The sequence below is a fragment of the Centropristis striata genome, chromosome 22 (genome assembly GCF_030273125.1).
Source record: "Centropristis striata isolate RG_2023a ecotype Rhode Island chromosome 22, C.striata_1.0, whole genome shotgun sequence".
Taxonomy (NCBI): domain Eukaryota; kingdom Metazoa; phylum Chordata; class Actinopteri; order Perciformes; family Serranidae; genus Centropristis; species Centropristis striata.
In genome coordinates, this window is record NC_081538.1 from 14,303,809 (window position 1) to 14,320,834 (window position 17,026).

Consider the following 17,026-nt stretch of genomic DNA (forward strand, 5'->3'; position numbering starts at 1 on the left):
AGGAGCTGCTCCGAGGGCTCCTCTGTGTCTGTTTCACATTCTACATGGACACAAAAGAGACAACCTGAGTGTGTTTTCTGCTACTGTTTTATTTAATTTGTTCAGCACTGGAGTTTCATGGACCAAACAATGGCACAACACTGCGTTACAGTTTTCTCTCTTTGGGTACAACTGACTAACACAAACGTTAAAATTATTTCTCAACAAATTGGACTAATGTACAAACACACAGTCTCTTTCTCCATCACAGGCACCCGGCACATGTACTCACTTCTCACACACACACACACACGCACGCACGCACACGCACACACACACACACACACACACACACACACACACCAAATGCACCCACCCATTCACAATAGAATACATTCTCAGGAAGAAAAAAAAACAGTCAATTATAAATTTTAGAGCATTTCATTTTTTTTTTCATAACACTCATATTGAACAGCGCCCACCTCCAACAGGAAGTAGGCCGTACCATTACTTTTCTGTGTGGCAGCTTTTTGGCAAGGCCTTGAACAATACCTAATGACATAATTCTTTTATTTGGGGAGATTATCTGATGATCCAGTGACCTCACTTACATTTGGGTTACAGTTCCATAATATATCAACTTCAAGGTGGTGATTATCAGCCAATGCCTGTTTCCCATTTTGTTATTGGTTCTCTTCATTTCCATCTCCATATCTTCTTTTTTGAATAAAACCTCTGACTATAACCAGCTCAGTGCCATGCGGGACCATACCTTTGTGGTTTTGTCTGTTTCAGTCCATAAATAACAAACTATTTTGATGGCTGCAGACTATTTTAAAAGTAAGTAAGTTTTTTGATAGATTTTATACCTTCCTGTCTTAGTGGATTAATTTCAGTGCACTAAAATATTAAAAAGTTAGATGCTGAAAAGCATTACACTGAAGAATTTTTTGATTGGAACATTAAATCACTCAATGTGGACGTCATGGACAGGATCATATGGAGGCCCTGAGAGAAAAAAAATCTGATCTAAACTGTTTTTGTGTGATTATTAGTGATGTACCAATGAAGCCTCATGAACCATTTGCTTTGTTTTCTGAGCCCACTAGATGGCGTCCTTGGATAATTGAAAAAGGCTATTGCAATGGTACTCAAGTGTGTTTTCAGTAGTGATGTACCAATGAAGCCTCATGAACCATTTGCTTTGTTTTCTGAGCCCACTAGATGGCGTCCTTGGATAATTGAAAAAGGCTATTGCAATGGTACTCAAGTGTGTTTTCAGCCCTTTGTTGATCAGAGAGCTCCATCTAGTGGAGTCAGAAAATACAGAAAATGCTTCATGAGGCTTCATTGGCACATCACTAGTTTTCAGCCCTTTGTTGATCAGAGAGCTCCATCTAGTGGAGTCAGAAAATACAGAAAATGCTTCATGAGGCTTCATTGGCACATCACTAGTGATTCTGTCTTAGGATCAGGACAACAAACAATTTAGATGAAAATTGATAACCTGATTTTTAAAAGTGAGTAAAAAAAAAGTGTATTTCCCAAAACAGCGGTGCTTAAAGTTTTGATGACAGAGTGCCAATTTAGGGAGCTAGCTTATAATTGAATTCTTGATTTAACTTTGCCGCGCTTTGAGTGAGATATAGTGCAAGTCTCAGCACATAGATTTTCTGTGTGTACTGAAATCAAACCAATATGGCTTCCTGCAAAATAGGAAACCTGAGATGCTACACTTTAGAAAACACTAAGCCGTACAAATATGTTGTAGTTAATGGGCTACAACATGCAAAAACTTCCAGTATGGCCTTTTCATCTGTAATCATTGAGCACTGAGAGGCTCTAAATGAGCACTGACACTCATTTCATGTTATTTCTTGTGCTCAGCACAAAGACAAGAAGCATTATGTTTTCATGACTGACACTTTAACACCAATAATTCATGTGCATTTTACATGTGCATTTTATCATCTGGCAAGACTCGCCCTGCGTAGCATTCTCCCGAGGTACTGTTATCTGATTTGTTGAGAGCCAATCAACTGACCAGTGGGCTATAGATATAGCAGTCATACCCTACAGCCATTAAAATAGACTGGCATGTCTTACTGTATTCCATGCACAGATTTGAGACAGTAGCAGCGCTAAGGTTACTCAGCACCGTTAGCTTAAGTTTCGACAATGTGCTAAATCATGCAGGGATGTACACACAGTGAAACCTCAAGAACTACACTGCCCTACAAAGTCTAACTGCAGTAACTACGCAAAAGGTAAAACTGACAAAAACTGCTTTTAAGTTTTTTAATGTTTTTTACCGGCCAGCCAAATGGGTTATATGTAGGTCAGTGATTATTTCTACATGTATTGATGATGTCATTTTTACGCTAAAAAATCATGACGATTTATTTGACCTTTGACCCCAAAAATATAGTTACTGCACTTTGTGCATTACTATTATAACCTTTTAAAGCAATGCAAAACCAAAGTGCAGTAACTATAATGTTGTTTTAAAAGTGTTTCAAAGATTTGTGTATTTTAGACTTAATATTATAAAGTAAAGTTATATTTTAGTCTAAAAATAATTTTACCTCACTTTTTTTTTAACTTAATCACTATTCAGATAATAATTTCCCTATCAAATATACTTATAATTTATATTATTCTTGTCTTCACTATTCAACACAATGAAGAAATACAAGGCTACACTGGATCAAAGTCAAAGTTTAGTTTTAGCTTTGAGTTGGATTTTGTAGTTACTGCATTTTTTACAATATTATTTCTCTGAAATAAAGCAAAATTGAAATCTAAAACTTTATCACAAGGCAAAACAGACATCAAGGAGTTCATTTTTTTGTTATAACCAAAAATGTAGTTACTGCAGTTAGACTTTGTAGGGCAGTACAGGTCTTTAGAGCTTCAAAACTTTTTTTTCAGTGGCTTTGTGGGGTTTGTATTCTATTATCAAATGTAAAACTGTAGATAATGTGCATATTTTATGGTAGCTCCAATAAATACAGACTGTATCTATTCCAACCTTATGTACTAAAGGTCAGTGTCTAACATTAACCAATCGGGCTGCTTCGTGGGGCAGGACTAGCCAAAAAATGGAGTGGGATACATAACCAGGCGTAAGGGGCTTCTTGCTTCTTTATGAACAACACAACACACAGATAAGGTTCACTGGCTTACAGTTGACGCTGCTACGGACACACAGACACTCATATAGGAGATGCCTCTTATTCTGACTACATTCACCTCCAGACTGAAACTCCAGTCACACCGTACATGTTTAACAACTCCAGTCGCATTGTGCAGATATAGAGCCCATCTTCAATAAATGGTATAGGATTCCATAGACATATTAGTACCATTGGGAATGACACAGAAACATTTAGTTGGGTTATAAAAGAAAAGCATAGTATACACACTATACCTCCTATTTAATGGAAAGAGATTTGGTGAATGCAGATATTGTAAGTAGTTTTTAGAAACAGGCGTATACTGTATGTAAGTAGTGCCATCATACAAGAAGCCTTTATGCTGCTGCTTCTTCTCTCTGGCAGCTATAGGACATGTATGAGGGATGAAGCAGGACTGGGCAGTGAAAACACAGACAAACAGTAGTGTTGGTGGCAAGTTTGAGCAATCTAATGCTGACACTGTCTTTTCTCTGTGCATATTAGTACAGTTTTAAGATGCTGAAGCTTCAGCTTACACTGTCAGAAACAATGTGCTTAATGTGTACCTTTAGGGGTACAAAGACTTGTCACTTAGGCAGTACCCTCTATGGTAAAAGTGTTGTACCCATTATATACTACAGGTGTATACTGTATGTACTTTTTAACGCCCGAGGTCCCCCAGTAAGAAGTTAAAACATTGCTTGGGTCTGGAATACTTTGCTTAGTCTGATGTCTGTAGTTGTACCACTAAAAGTACAAATTCAGCACATTATTTCTGAGTGTATACGTGTGTGTGAATGGGACTTGAAGCTACTGTAACTGAGAGATTTTGGGGTCACTGCAATCTACAGAGTGGGGGGCAATAACAGGAGACACAGCTGTCTTTCTCTCTCATCACCGCCACATGTGGCACATTTCAAAACAACACAAAAAAGGTAACAAATACGTAACTTAGATCTTTTTTTCCTACAGTTTAAAATATAAAATTCAAGTGCAATTAAAGTTCCAAATATTAGTTACATCACATACATTTCTCTCTAAAGTAACAATCTGTTACTTGCAGGTAGTTTATCTCATCTTGTTATACATCTTTTTTTTTATTAAAAAAAAATTACAATATAGACTTTCTGATTCACCCCATGTAATCTTTCCCTGTGCTCAAATGGATAAAGCACCCACTAAAGGTGGAATGGTTTACATTTCCCCACTTTCTTTCAAATCATTTCTGTGTTAAAATATGTTTTAAGTGCACCAATTGTTTTTTCATCTCTGTCTCGTGCACATAGGGGCCAATAAAGAAATCCAATTCAAGATACGTCCATGTACACTGTGCGGGCCAATCATGCATGTACACTCGTGTATGTCCACACAACAATACACGTCTTAAACATTTGTGTGTGCGTTGTACATCTGCGATGTGGGCTTCTGCAAGTTCTGACATGTTCAGTATAAATATTACAAAAACAAAACAACAACACAGAAAGCAAAGCAAATCATTTGAAAGAGGAAGTGGAGTAAGTGAAAGGAAGATTGCAGAAAAAAGTTGTTAATGAATGGGCAGAAATCTGGGGGGTGGTTGGGAGAGAAGAAGAAATAGTATATGGTGTGCAGCAATAGGGTTTGACTGATACTGGTCATTTACTAAGTACTGCAAGTACCATGTATATATATATATAATATGTAGTAAATGACCTTAGGGAAGGACAATGATAATAATTCATGACTATTTTAATGCTTAAGGATCACTAATGCACAGTGTTAAATGACAAGATTAATGACACTCTCACATCAACCCAATTTATCTGAAACTACACTGCCCTACAAAGTCTAACTGCAGTAACTACACAAAGGGTAAAACTGAGAAAAACTGTTTTTTGATGTTTTTTAACTGGCCAGACAAATTAGTAATAGGTAGGTAAGTGATATGACACTTATTTCTACATGTATTGACGATGTAATTTTTATGCTCAAAAATCGTGACGATTTATTTGACCTTCAACCCCAAAACTGTTAGTTACTGCACTCTGGTTTTGCTGTAAAAGGTTCTAATAGTAATGCACAAACACAGTGCAGGAACTACAATGTTGTTTTCAAAAGAGTTTAACAACACAACGATTTGTGTATTTTAGACTTAATATTTTAAAGTAATGTTATATTTTAGTCTTAATGTAATTTATCTCACTTTTTTTACTTACTCACTATCTAAATAATAATTTCCCTTTCAAATAAACTTGTCTTCACTATTCAACACAATGAAGAAATACAAGGCTACACTGTATCACAGTCAAAGTTTAGCTTTAGTTTTGAGTTGGATTTTGTAGTTACTGCATTTTTTACATTATTATTTCTCTGAAATAAAGCAAAATTGAAATCTAAAACTTTGTCACAACATTAAACAGACATAAAGGAGTTCATTTTCAATTATAACTCAATTTGGACCAAAAATGTAGTTACTGCAGTTAGGCTTTGTAGGGCAGTACAGCCAGCAGCTGATAGCTTAGCTTGAAGTCTGTAAACAGGGGAAACAGCAACAACTGACCTTCGAGATGAAAGCCAAAACATCTCCATTGCCCTCTTGTGGCAGGCTGCAGTATAGGTTATAAACGCTGCCCCCTCAGTGTTAACTGATGGCATGTGGGCCAATCATTATCATTCTCCCTTACACCAGAATGATAATGAGTGGAGCCAAACCAGTGCTGGAGAACGGTCAGGCTAGACGAGGCTAGACTCTCTCATGAGGACACTGTCCCGGAACAAGAACTAGAGACTGACCATACTAAATGTAGGTAGTAAAAATACCCGGAATGAGGCGGGTCTCACTCGCCGAAACGCCTCTAATTTGAATACGAGCAGTCCGGAGCTGGCTTTTGTCTGGAATTTTTCCATCCCTGTTGAAGAGCAGCCTGGTTGCTGATTGGATAGATGGCTAAGCAGGATGTGACGTAGTACTCTACACGACAACAACACACGCCATTTGTAAAAGCCGGCAAAGCAGTGTTCCCAACTGAGCAACTTTGTTGCTATAATTAGCAACTTTTTGGCTCTCCTTAACGAGCCGCGGGGGCTGGCGGCTCGTTAAGAGGAGTAAGAACGAGTCGAAGTGGCACAGTCCTCCTGCAGCAGTCTCTCCAGGCTGCAGTCACAGAGCCGGCTAACAGTTAGCTCTGTAGCAGTACAGTGTGTATGTGCTGCTGCTGCAGGAGGTGTTCACTTAGCGATCTCTGTTTGTTTACAACAAGCACTAGACACTCTGTGCACAGTTAGTGATGCCGTTAATTTACAATCACTATGTTTATGATCAGCGGAGACTCTGTGCATAATTAGCCATGCTGCTTTGTTTATGATCAGCTGCTGACGTTGTGCACAGTTAGCGACAGCGGCCACAGTTGCGTCTCCCGTGTTTAAAGCTTTGCGACGATCGAAAACATTTGAAGACATTTGAGAGAGCGTGGCCTGAGACTTTCCCGTTGGCCACTTTTCCCCCTAAAGGAAACACGGATATAGTATAAATACAGGGAACATTACTGTTAAACTCCTATTTGTTTTATAACGTAAAGGCAGAATGGGTTAAGTATTTGCCAGCTGTATTTTGCTACAGTGACTCTTGTCCTGTTTTGGACGACATTATTCTGTGCTGCCAGTCTGAACGAACAAGGTGATGACACCATTTCAAAATTACCCAAGAATCTTTTTCAGCATTATATTATCTTTATATATATCTTGACGCATATCAGAACACACTTAGACTGATACTGATATATCTGTGATTGGCCATTATCTGTTTTCCCATTTCCAGCCCTTATGCTAAGCTAAGATGTCTACTGCTTCATATTTACCATACATGCATGAGCGTTGTATTAACCTGACAGTGCAGCTCGATTGGTCTTTTTATCTTTAATCTGGCTAATAATGTTTCAGTGAATTCTAATAGCCACTAGAACACCTAATATACAGGTTTCCTGACCACAAATAAAGGATGCGAAAGTTTGCTATGACTACGTCTCTGATGTCCTTTAAATTTCTATATTATTTGGATTGTGTTGAAAAATACTCAATTTGGTTTTGAATATCTAATTATACCACCAATATTGCAGATATTGCACCTTCACTGACTTAGCATACAGGGTCACCCTTCTAAATTTTACCATACTAAACTGAGAAAAAACAGGTCAGATTTAAAGAAACAATATATACACATAATATATATCAGGCATCTTCTGCTATGTTATAAAAAAAATATCAATACTGGCCTATAAAAACCCATATCAGTCAAACCTTATAGAAAAAAGCTGCTCTAACTGGAGGGGAGGGGGTCAGTTAATGCTGTGTTACTAATGAAAGGGGTCAAAGATGAGGAAAGGCATCATATGACGAACAGGATTTAGGACAAATACAGGAAATGGGGATGTTCAGTTATAGAATGGGTACATCAATGTATTGACCGAGGCAGGGGAGAAGTAGACGGGGAGGGGGTTACATTTAGCTTGCTGGATTTGGAATGACGCAGGGTGAAGGGGGTTCTTTTACGTCTATTTGTACGGCCTTAGGAACCTGGTGACTTTGGAGCGCAGCAGCTTGATGAAGGAGCGAGGGAACATCTCTTTGGACTCCTGTGCTGTGTACCTGAAGTAGTTCTGAGGGTGGGCCAGGACGTCAAACAGGGCCTTTATCAGCTTCTTGTCCTGTAGGGAGGGAACACGGAGACAGTGTCATCCAAATCATCTGAGGTGAGGATTTTTCTTTTTTTTTGTTTTTGTTAAAATAATCTGTTATTCTGTCTCTTTGTTCGTCTCTGTTGTCTGTCTCTGTGCGTGAAGCAGGTCACTATCAAAGGTCACTATCAAATGCATGCGTAGTTCACTGTGTGTGTGCCCTAGGGGTGGGCGATATGGTCCTAAAAGAATATCACGATACTGCAGGCATTTTTTTGTAATAACGATATTCTTGAATATAGATATAGAAGAAGAAGATAGTAGGAGATATCTAAAAAGATATAGAAAATGTATAAATAAATGAAAATCTAAAATGTAGTGTGAAGTGCAAATCTCAACAGTTGCCAAATACAAAAAAAATACTCTTGACTCTTGAGTATGAGCAAATAATAAAAATAACCATTTAGGGGTTAAATGAGAATAAAGGTTATTATGTGTTTTATTTAAGGCATCTTATTTTGACAGTCTTCTCGTAAATTATGTGGTGGATTCTCTTAACACACTGTGCTCTTATTTTGAAAGCTGCATGTGTTTAGCGACAGAGTGTAAGTAGCTTTTTGTGATTAAAACAACTTTAACCACTACATCAAGAAGTAGGAATGTTGCCAATATCATGATATGATTTTATTTTAACCATAAAAAAAATATACCGATATTATCGTGAAAGATACAATATGGCACACCCTAGTGTGCCCTCTCTCTATGCATTTATATATTAATCACGTAAGATGCTTTTGATACAATGATCATGTGCTAATATTGTTTTAAAACAATTATTACTTTAATTACATGTATCTCAACTGCTTAGACTTAGTAAGATTCTATAATCACAAAAATATATTGTATGTTTCATATTTTATGTTTTATAGTTTGTGTGCATATTGCAACATCTGTCTCCAATTATATCTCTGTAAGTCATAACAAGGCAGGAGGTTTTGTTGAGTGTTTTGGGGAACAGGCCAGGTCAAGGACACAGTATGCTGGAGAGAGGAAGTAACTATCTTCTCTGCCCGGTGACACGACGTGTCACTATATTGATTAAAACTGACAAATCAGGGGATCAAGAAGGCGGCACTTCCTGGAAGAAATCTACCTTTGTGTCTTTGTCAGGATAAAAAAGGGTTTGAGGGACAGAAGAGGGGTCAGACCTCATGAACTGATCCGCCTTAATCATGTAAATCAGGGAAGTGAGTTTTTAACCCAGGAATCTCTGTAAAATGCACATTTCTTGACGTATTGTAATAAAATTATGTTAAACTGAGAACTTGGACGTCTCCTGCTCATCATTACCCATCAAACGATCTGTGCAGAGAAATAGGTGAGGATTTTCTCTTGGTGTCAGATAATTCAATTTTAAAGGTTTCCTCAATGCCTTTCTCTAACATTTTGAACAGTTAATTCCCTCAACATCATACTCTTGTAATGCACCGTATCTTTCAGTACCTTCAGTATCTCCTGGTGGTTCTCCGAGGCGTAGAGCCTGCCGTCTCGCACTATGTCCTCTATCAGCTGCTGGTAGTCCTCTGGAACAAGACAGGACAATATATAATAGAGCAGTGGTTCTCAAATGGGGGTACGCGTACCCCTGGGGGTACATGAAGGTACTCCGGGGGGTACGTGAGATTTTAAAATATACATTTAAAAAGTAGCATCCATGCAAAAATCCTTTAAAAATAATTATTTGATAAATATTTTATGAAAATTTAAGCTTAAGTTCATGAAATGAATATTATATTCAGTAGGGTATTCAATTTTATTCTCCTAAAACCCCAGAGTGTCCACCATACCAGGTTGGTTCAACCCAACCTGAAATATGCCACCTGGCATCACCTGTCAATCACTTGAAAATTGGATTTATTGGATTTATGTCCACAAGTTGCAACCCACCCTAAATAGTTCAAGAGAGACCACTACAAATGAGCAGTGTTTTGCACATTTATGGAGTTTTAAATGGTTAAGTTTATAATTTGAAATGGTTATACGGTCACTGTTTTTACTAGGGCCGGGACTCGATTAAAAAAATTAATCTAATTAATTAGAGGCTTTGTAATTAATTAATCGAAATGAATAGCATTTTAATCGCATATAAATATTTGACCTGAGAACAGTGAGAAGTAATGAAGTAATGAAGCTGAAGCAACAAAAATATTGTTTATTTTTGTTCAAGTCCAACAGACCAGTGCAATTTTTGCCATTAAGTGTAGCAATAGCATATTTAGAAATATAGTACATTTCAGAAATTCAGGTAAACTATAATGCTTTGTTTTTTTAAGTAAAACACAATCCACGGTAGCTACTACACTAGCTGCTAGCTGCTATATGTTTTGCATTGAGGTGATACTTGAGGCTGGATGTGCTGCGGTGATATGTGAATTCCTTGTTGCATAGCAACACAACCATGCTCTTATCAACGCTTCCATCCGTTGGTTTTTTGTAACAAAATGTCCCATCATCCACGGGGCCAACCAAATCGCTCTCATCAGCTTCTTCATTCATGTTGACTGTGGTTTGTTGTTGTCTGAACTCATGAACGCTAGTTGGTGCTCCAGTATAATCGGTCCGCCTGAAACTCATCCAGTGAGAAATGTTCTGCGGTGCAAAAATAAGTGGGATTAAAATGCGTCAATTTATTTAACGCGTTCATTTTTGTGTAATTAATTAATCTTAATTAACGCGTTAAAGTCCCGGCCAAAGTTTTTACTACATTAGTTTGAATCACTACATTTTAGTGATGAGAAATATTTGCAATAAATTTAGTCATGGATTATTAACATTTAAAATGTTTGAAATAGTTGTTTTTCTTTTCAAATGTTTTAATTTTGTGTGTGTTTATTACTTCCAAAGTTTAATAAATTAGACACTGATGGCACAGAGCTGTTTTTAAGTCTTTTTTTTTTCAACCAAAAATGCTTTGCCCTGGTTAGGGGGTACTTGGCTGAAAAAATATTTCACAGGGGGTACATCACTGAAAAAAGGTTGAGAACCACTGTAATAGAGTATATAGGTGAAGGTAGATGGTAGTATAAAAGCATGATACCGGCATGTTTGTGAGATTAAAAGTGACTCAGTTGCCTGAACTGTGCTGAAGGTGACTCACCGTCGTAGGTCACATATGGGACTTGGAAGCCTTTGCCACTGTTGCCCTCGTTGGACTTAAACTGAATCCAGAGCTTGCGAGAGCGAGAAGTGAAGGCGATTGGCCGCTCATACGTCTGACATGTCTCATAGGTGGTGATGGAGGTGGGAAGGGCTGGAGGAAAGTACAAACAAATTGGTACGTTTTAACACCCTTACAATTTTCTAGCAAATTAAATCAGTTTTCGAACCTGTACACTGCAAAAAATGTGTGTCTAAAAACAAGATAAAAACTCTAAATCTGAGGGAAATCTTCTTGCTGCATGGACAGATAATTTCACTTGACAAGATTTCTTAAATTAAGATTGTTGAATCTAGAAATAAGCATGTTGAACACTTAAAATAAGAAATTAACTCTTAAAACAAGATAAATTAAAGCTGCTAGCAGCGATGAACTGGCCCGAGCAGAGTGCACTGACAATTATTTGTTTCTTAACAAGATAAAAAAAACTTTAGATTTCGAAGTGTTAGATAATTTTCTTGTTTTAAGAGTTAATTTCTTATTTTAAGTGTTCAACATGCTTATTCCTAGATTTAATAATCTTAATTTAACAAATCCTGTCAAGTGAAATTATCTGTCCATGCAACAAGATCATTTCCCTCAGGTTTAATGTTTATATCTTGTTTTTAGACACACCTTTTTTGCAGTGTAGTCCATTTGCCCTTGCTACTATCAGTAAAGTTGATGAACTTTAAAAAAAAAAAAAAAAAAAAAAAAAAGGCAAGCATGTGGTTTGAGTGATCTGATCACAATACTTCTTGGATCCTGTTTACACTTGTAGTTAGCGCTTACAACTTGTGATTCAAACGCCCAAGGTGCATTTTAAAACCAAGTGTAAACGGGGTCTTCCTTTAAAGGCCGTGACTGTTGTAGCACACAAAACGGAAACAAAGCTGAGTCTGATTCATTAGGACTAGACAACACAGGTTTAGGGGGACCAGATCCAAACAAACCAAATTAGGGACAAAGAGTATAATTGTGTAGGACAATGTGGGAGGCAGAGGTTAACATTCAGGCAAAGCCTACAGCAGGGGTCTCAAGCTCAAATGAGCTGGGGCCCACAGCTGACACTGTCATCTCAGTGGGGGGCAACTTCAGTGTTAAAGTATTAAAAAAAAATCACAAATATTTCTGAAACCGGGGTTTATTTTCAAATATTGTATGATAATATTCCAAACCTATTAAATTCACAGTAAGTGCAAATGTTTTTTGCCTCATTCTTAAATAACTAATCAAAGCCTTTCATGAACTAACTGACAGCACTCATCATATTTCATATTGTCGTCATGTTAAATAATAACACAAAAAGAACTCTGGCTTTGTATGCACATTTTAACAGTGCAATTTTTACCTTAAATAACTTATTTTAACATTCTACTCAACAGACAAATCACTTCTGAGTCCATTTGCACTTTATTTTTTTTGCCAGATACCTGGCAGTGCTTCTGCTCATAGCTGAGCCATGTTTACTCTGATGTTAAAACTCTGAGTACAGCCTCAAGATGAGCATCTGTAAGCCTTGTCTTGCACTTGCTTTTATTAAACTTCATTGTAGAGAACAGTTTCTCACACACATGTGCTTCAAAAAAGGTACGTAACACGACTATAAACAGCTCTGGGAATGAAGGAGGCAGCGCTCTGATGTAAATGAAAATAAACTTGAAGTGCTAAATTGCATTTAACTTTTTACATCATGATGCTTGCTGGATGTAGCGGGGCCGGAAGTGGCCCCCGGGCCGGGAGTTTGAGACCCCTGGCCTACAGACAATACAACATACAGGCCATACATCAGTCTGTACAAGAAGGGCAAATGTCAGCCCCCACAGTTCTAGAAAAAATTAACTGAATGAATATATATTTTTTACCGCTTTTCCTCATGACTAGCACGTCTCCACACTCATCCTCGATAGGGAGGAAAATCTCTGGTACCACGATGAGAATTCGCCTCTTGTGTGGTGGGATGATGTTCCAGATACAGTCCACGTTGGAGGGGTAATCTCCAGGATAGTTAGGAGACTCAATGTAGCCTGTGTATTCTCCCAACTCACCTCCACACACCTGGTCTGAGAGCAAAATAATAGAAACACTATAGAACTCCTTTCAATGCAAAAGCACCAATGTCTAAAAAATCTATTCTCCTTTTCCTTAGGTTACCAATCCAATCCAATCCACTTTATTTGTATAGCACATTTAAACAACAAAAACGTCTCCAAAGTGCTGTACATTGAATCAACAATAAAACAAACATTTCCATATAACAATCAGCAATAAATAATAAGCGTATACATCTAAAATGATGCTATAAATAAAACAATACAATCAAACAGATAAACATAGTAAAATAAATAAAAGACGTAGTTAAAAGTAGTAAAATAAATAAAAGACACAGAGGACCACAAAACGCACGCAAAGTTAAAAAGCCAGAGAATAAAAATGAGTCTTAAGACGAGACTTAAAACACTCCACAGTGGGGGCGTTCCAAAGTCTGGGGCCGACCACAGAGAAAGTCCTGTCCCCCCAGTTTTAAGTCTGGCCCTATGCACCACCAGCTGGAGCTGGCCAAAGGACGTCAATTATCGCGCTGGAGTCTAGATTTGGATGAGGTCCTTGATGTACTGTGGGGCCAGTCCATTCAAAACTTTAAAAACAAACAATAAAATCTTAAAAACAATACGAAAATTAACAGGGAGCCAGTGCAGAGACGCAAGGATTGGGGTAATGTGTTCACGCTTTTTGGCCCCTGTTCAAAGTTGCGCCACGGCCTTCTGGACTAACTGCAGACGAGAGAGGGCTTTGTGGCTGACGCCTGAGTACAGAGCGTTGCAGTAGTCCATTCGACTTGAAATAAAAGCGTACATGATCTGTTCAAAGAGGTTAAAAGATAAAAACTTTTTCACTTTTGATAAAAGACGAAGATGATAAAAACAAGATTTTAAAATGTTATTAATCTGTTTATCAAATTTAAAATCGTTGTCTATGGTGATGCCAAGACTGGCGACTTTAAGATGGTCATGCTCTTAGAGGGGTCCCAGGTCGATGAGGGCACTGCCAAACACCATAACCTCTGTTTTTTCCCCGTTGAGTTAAAAAAAAAAAAAAAAAAATGTGAAATACTTTTTTATTATTACAGTATTACTTTTGCAGTGGGAGACGTTGGTGGCACCATCAAAGTCGGTGGTGGTGTTCCCCGGGCAGGTGATGCAGTAGTTCTGCCCAAACTCAGACTGGTATGTTCCTGCTGGGCAGCGGATACAGCGGTGTGTGCTGGAGTTGTAGTAATGTCCAGGAGCACAGTGCACTGTGGAGGAACAGGAGGCAGTCAATATAAAATGAATGAGAATAAATAGCAGGCCATCTACAAGATACATCACACAGTTGTGACATTATTCATGCCTTGATTACAAAACATATATACAAAACATATAAACAGAGCACTAAACCCTGTATAGATGACTATCATCTACATGTGCAAATTGGCATCTCATACACATCTCAACACAACGTAATGACAGCACTAACAATGAAACTGCTGACAAATGGCTGTGTCATTGCAAATGCCAGTATTCACATACGCAGCTTGAAAGTGGCAGATAAAAGGTCCAATTACACAGGAGAAAGTCAAGCTATCTATGGAATATTAAACAGGCCAAGGGTCTACAGTCATGCATTATTATTAAACACAGCAGTGCTTTCAGCTTAATGCTAACATCAGCATGCTAACATGCTAACAATGACAAAGTGCTAACATGCTGATGCTAAGAGGGTTTAATGTTCAACATGTTCACTATCTTTGTACAGCATCTTAGGGGGTCATCCCTATGTTCCCTGTTTTCCCAAAAAAATTGTCATATGTTCCCCTGTGGCAATACATACTGGGGAGCATAGGACCCTTTTTCTGAAAAAGGGTCCTATGTTCCCCACTGTTGCGGGGTTAGGGTTAGGGTTAACTCAAGACCTGCAGGTTTGCCACCCCTAACCTAATATTTCCCTTTCCTAGGCTTATTTGCCATGGAATTTGGCAGTGATGGTGGAAAAAGTTACAGACTGGGGAACATAGGACCCTTTTTGGGAAAAGTGAGGAAAAAGGGTCCTGTGTTCCCCTGTCTCATACAAAGAGGGGAACGTAGGACTCGGGGAACATAGACACACTCCCCATGTTAGCATGCTAAAATAAGCTGAATAGCACTGAACACAATATACAGCTGAGGCTGATGGGAACATCACTAGTCCTGCAGACATTTATTTGGTCCTAAGCCAAAGCATTGGATGCATTCCCCCTAATAGGCATTTTGGCCTTCGCTATCTTGGTTTATGACTGTCGCCACATTGTTTATTCTGCAATCAGTGCATGTGTGTCATAAGCTAGGGCTACTTAGCTGGTTAGCAAGGGGCAAACATTATTCAAAATGAACAGGCAACTCTTTAGAGTGTATTTAAGTCCAACTGAACACTGAACAACATTTGTATACATTTATAAACTGCTAAAATGTCACAAATAACATTGATGAAGTGAGGGTCAAAGTTCAAAGACAAAAATATACAGTCCACTGTGGTAGCCCAGCCCTAAAGCACCCTGCTTTATCATCTATTTTACTCTAAGTAGGTTCATAATTTACAATATGAACATCATACTGATGAAGAAGACTTGAAACTAGTGTTTGAGACAATATACTCATTAGTAAAATGTTTACTGAGGTAATAAATCAAGAGAGATAGGCTTGGTTTCCTGTTGACTTTCAAACAAACATACTTATTTTTGCAACCAGTGAAGTAGCCCCCTTCTGGCCATTACAAAGGTTTCAGGTGCTTCTTCATTTGCTTCTCTTTTCAGGCCCAGAAGTTGCCTGTTTGGTGTTATCTCCATGCAGGCAGTGTGGGCAGATAAAACGTAACATAAAAGTCTGCTCTGTGACACATTTTGTGTTCGATGATGCAAAATGCATCTTCATATGGATTTCTGCATTGGCACTTAGGCAACACAGCCCTGCCATCTGCACACACTACCAACACTGAGGTAACACAAATATATTTGTAGCTTAGACAGTTTATCCAAAACCATAAATTCTTCATAATAGTTGGTTGGTTCTCCAATTATTTATTGTCAAGAACACAATCTGTCCAGGTTTCTGGCTCTTCTTGTGCCTTTCTCTGTCTCAAAAGATGTGGCCCAGGGCTCGATCCTGGGTCCTCTTTTGTTCTCGCTGTACATTAATAATGTTTGTGGTCATGTATCAAATGCCTCATTTGATTTCTATGCAGATGATACAAGCATTTATTATTCATCTCTGTATGCCACGGCTGAAATGCTGTCTTTGTATGTTCGCAGGCAGTCTCATTGGTTAGTTTTCATCTATAATTGTATTCTTGGGATGCTTCCCTCATACCTGTGTGCATACATGTGTCGAAACAAAACTAAACATGGTCCACACTCACAAATCATTGTACAGATGCTGGGGCCAAGAGTGAGAACTGAATTAGGTAAGAAAGCTTTTAGTTACGCCGCTCCTTTATCATGGAACAATTTGCAAAAGGAATTGAAATTGTCTGAGTTGATCACAATCTGTGAATTTAAATCAATTCTAAAGAATAAAGAAATCATTTCACTTGGTCAAGTTTCTACTGAGGCTCCTTCAGTGTTGTTGTGATGGCTGTACTTGTATTTAATTGTTATGATAACTGTGTTCAAATGTTGTAACGGATGTAACTTCTTTTTATGCTGCTTTTTATGCTGCTTTCTTGGCCAGGTCTCTCTTGGAAAAGAGATTTTTTTTTTAAATCTCAACGAGACTTTTACCTGGTTAAATAAAGGATATATAATAGTGCTAGAGGAGAAGTCAGGGGATTCCAAAAAAGTTCATACTATGCATGACATTTACTAAATTTAATCAGAAACAAAAGGCATCTCGTACACTGAAATAAACGTAAATACAGTTTGGACATTGCAATAAATGTCACAGTGCTGATTATATCAGTCAACCTGGATGTAATAAGATAAGGTCACCAAATGATTTGGGGGGAACATA

General features: G+C 38.0%; 1 protein-coding gene across 2 annotated transcripts in view; it reads right to left on the reverse strand.

Moving 5' to 3' along the window:
- Nucleotides 1–441: 441 nt before the first annotated feature.
- The window catches only part of scube1 (signal peptide, CUB domain, EGF-like 1), a 226,835-nt gene continuing 210,250 nt past the window's right edge, over nt 442–17,026 (reverse strand). For both annotated transcript variants that reach the window (XM_059325535.1, XM_059325534.1), the window contains 5 exons: nt 14,140–14,301; nt 12,869–13,066; nt 10,965–11,117; nt 9,311–9,390; nt 442–7,837 (listed from right to left, as the gene is read on the reverse strand). In XM_059325535.1, the coding sequence (XP_059181518.1) occupies nt 7,685–7,837; nt 9,311–9,390; nt 10,965–11,117; nt 12,869–13,066; nt 14,140–14,301 (746 nt within the window). In that variant the 3' untranslated portion in view covers nt 442–7,684. The remainder of the gene's footprint in view (nt 7,838–9,310; nt 9,391–10,964; nt 11,118–12,868; nt 13,067–14,139; nt 14,302–17,026) is intronic.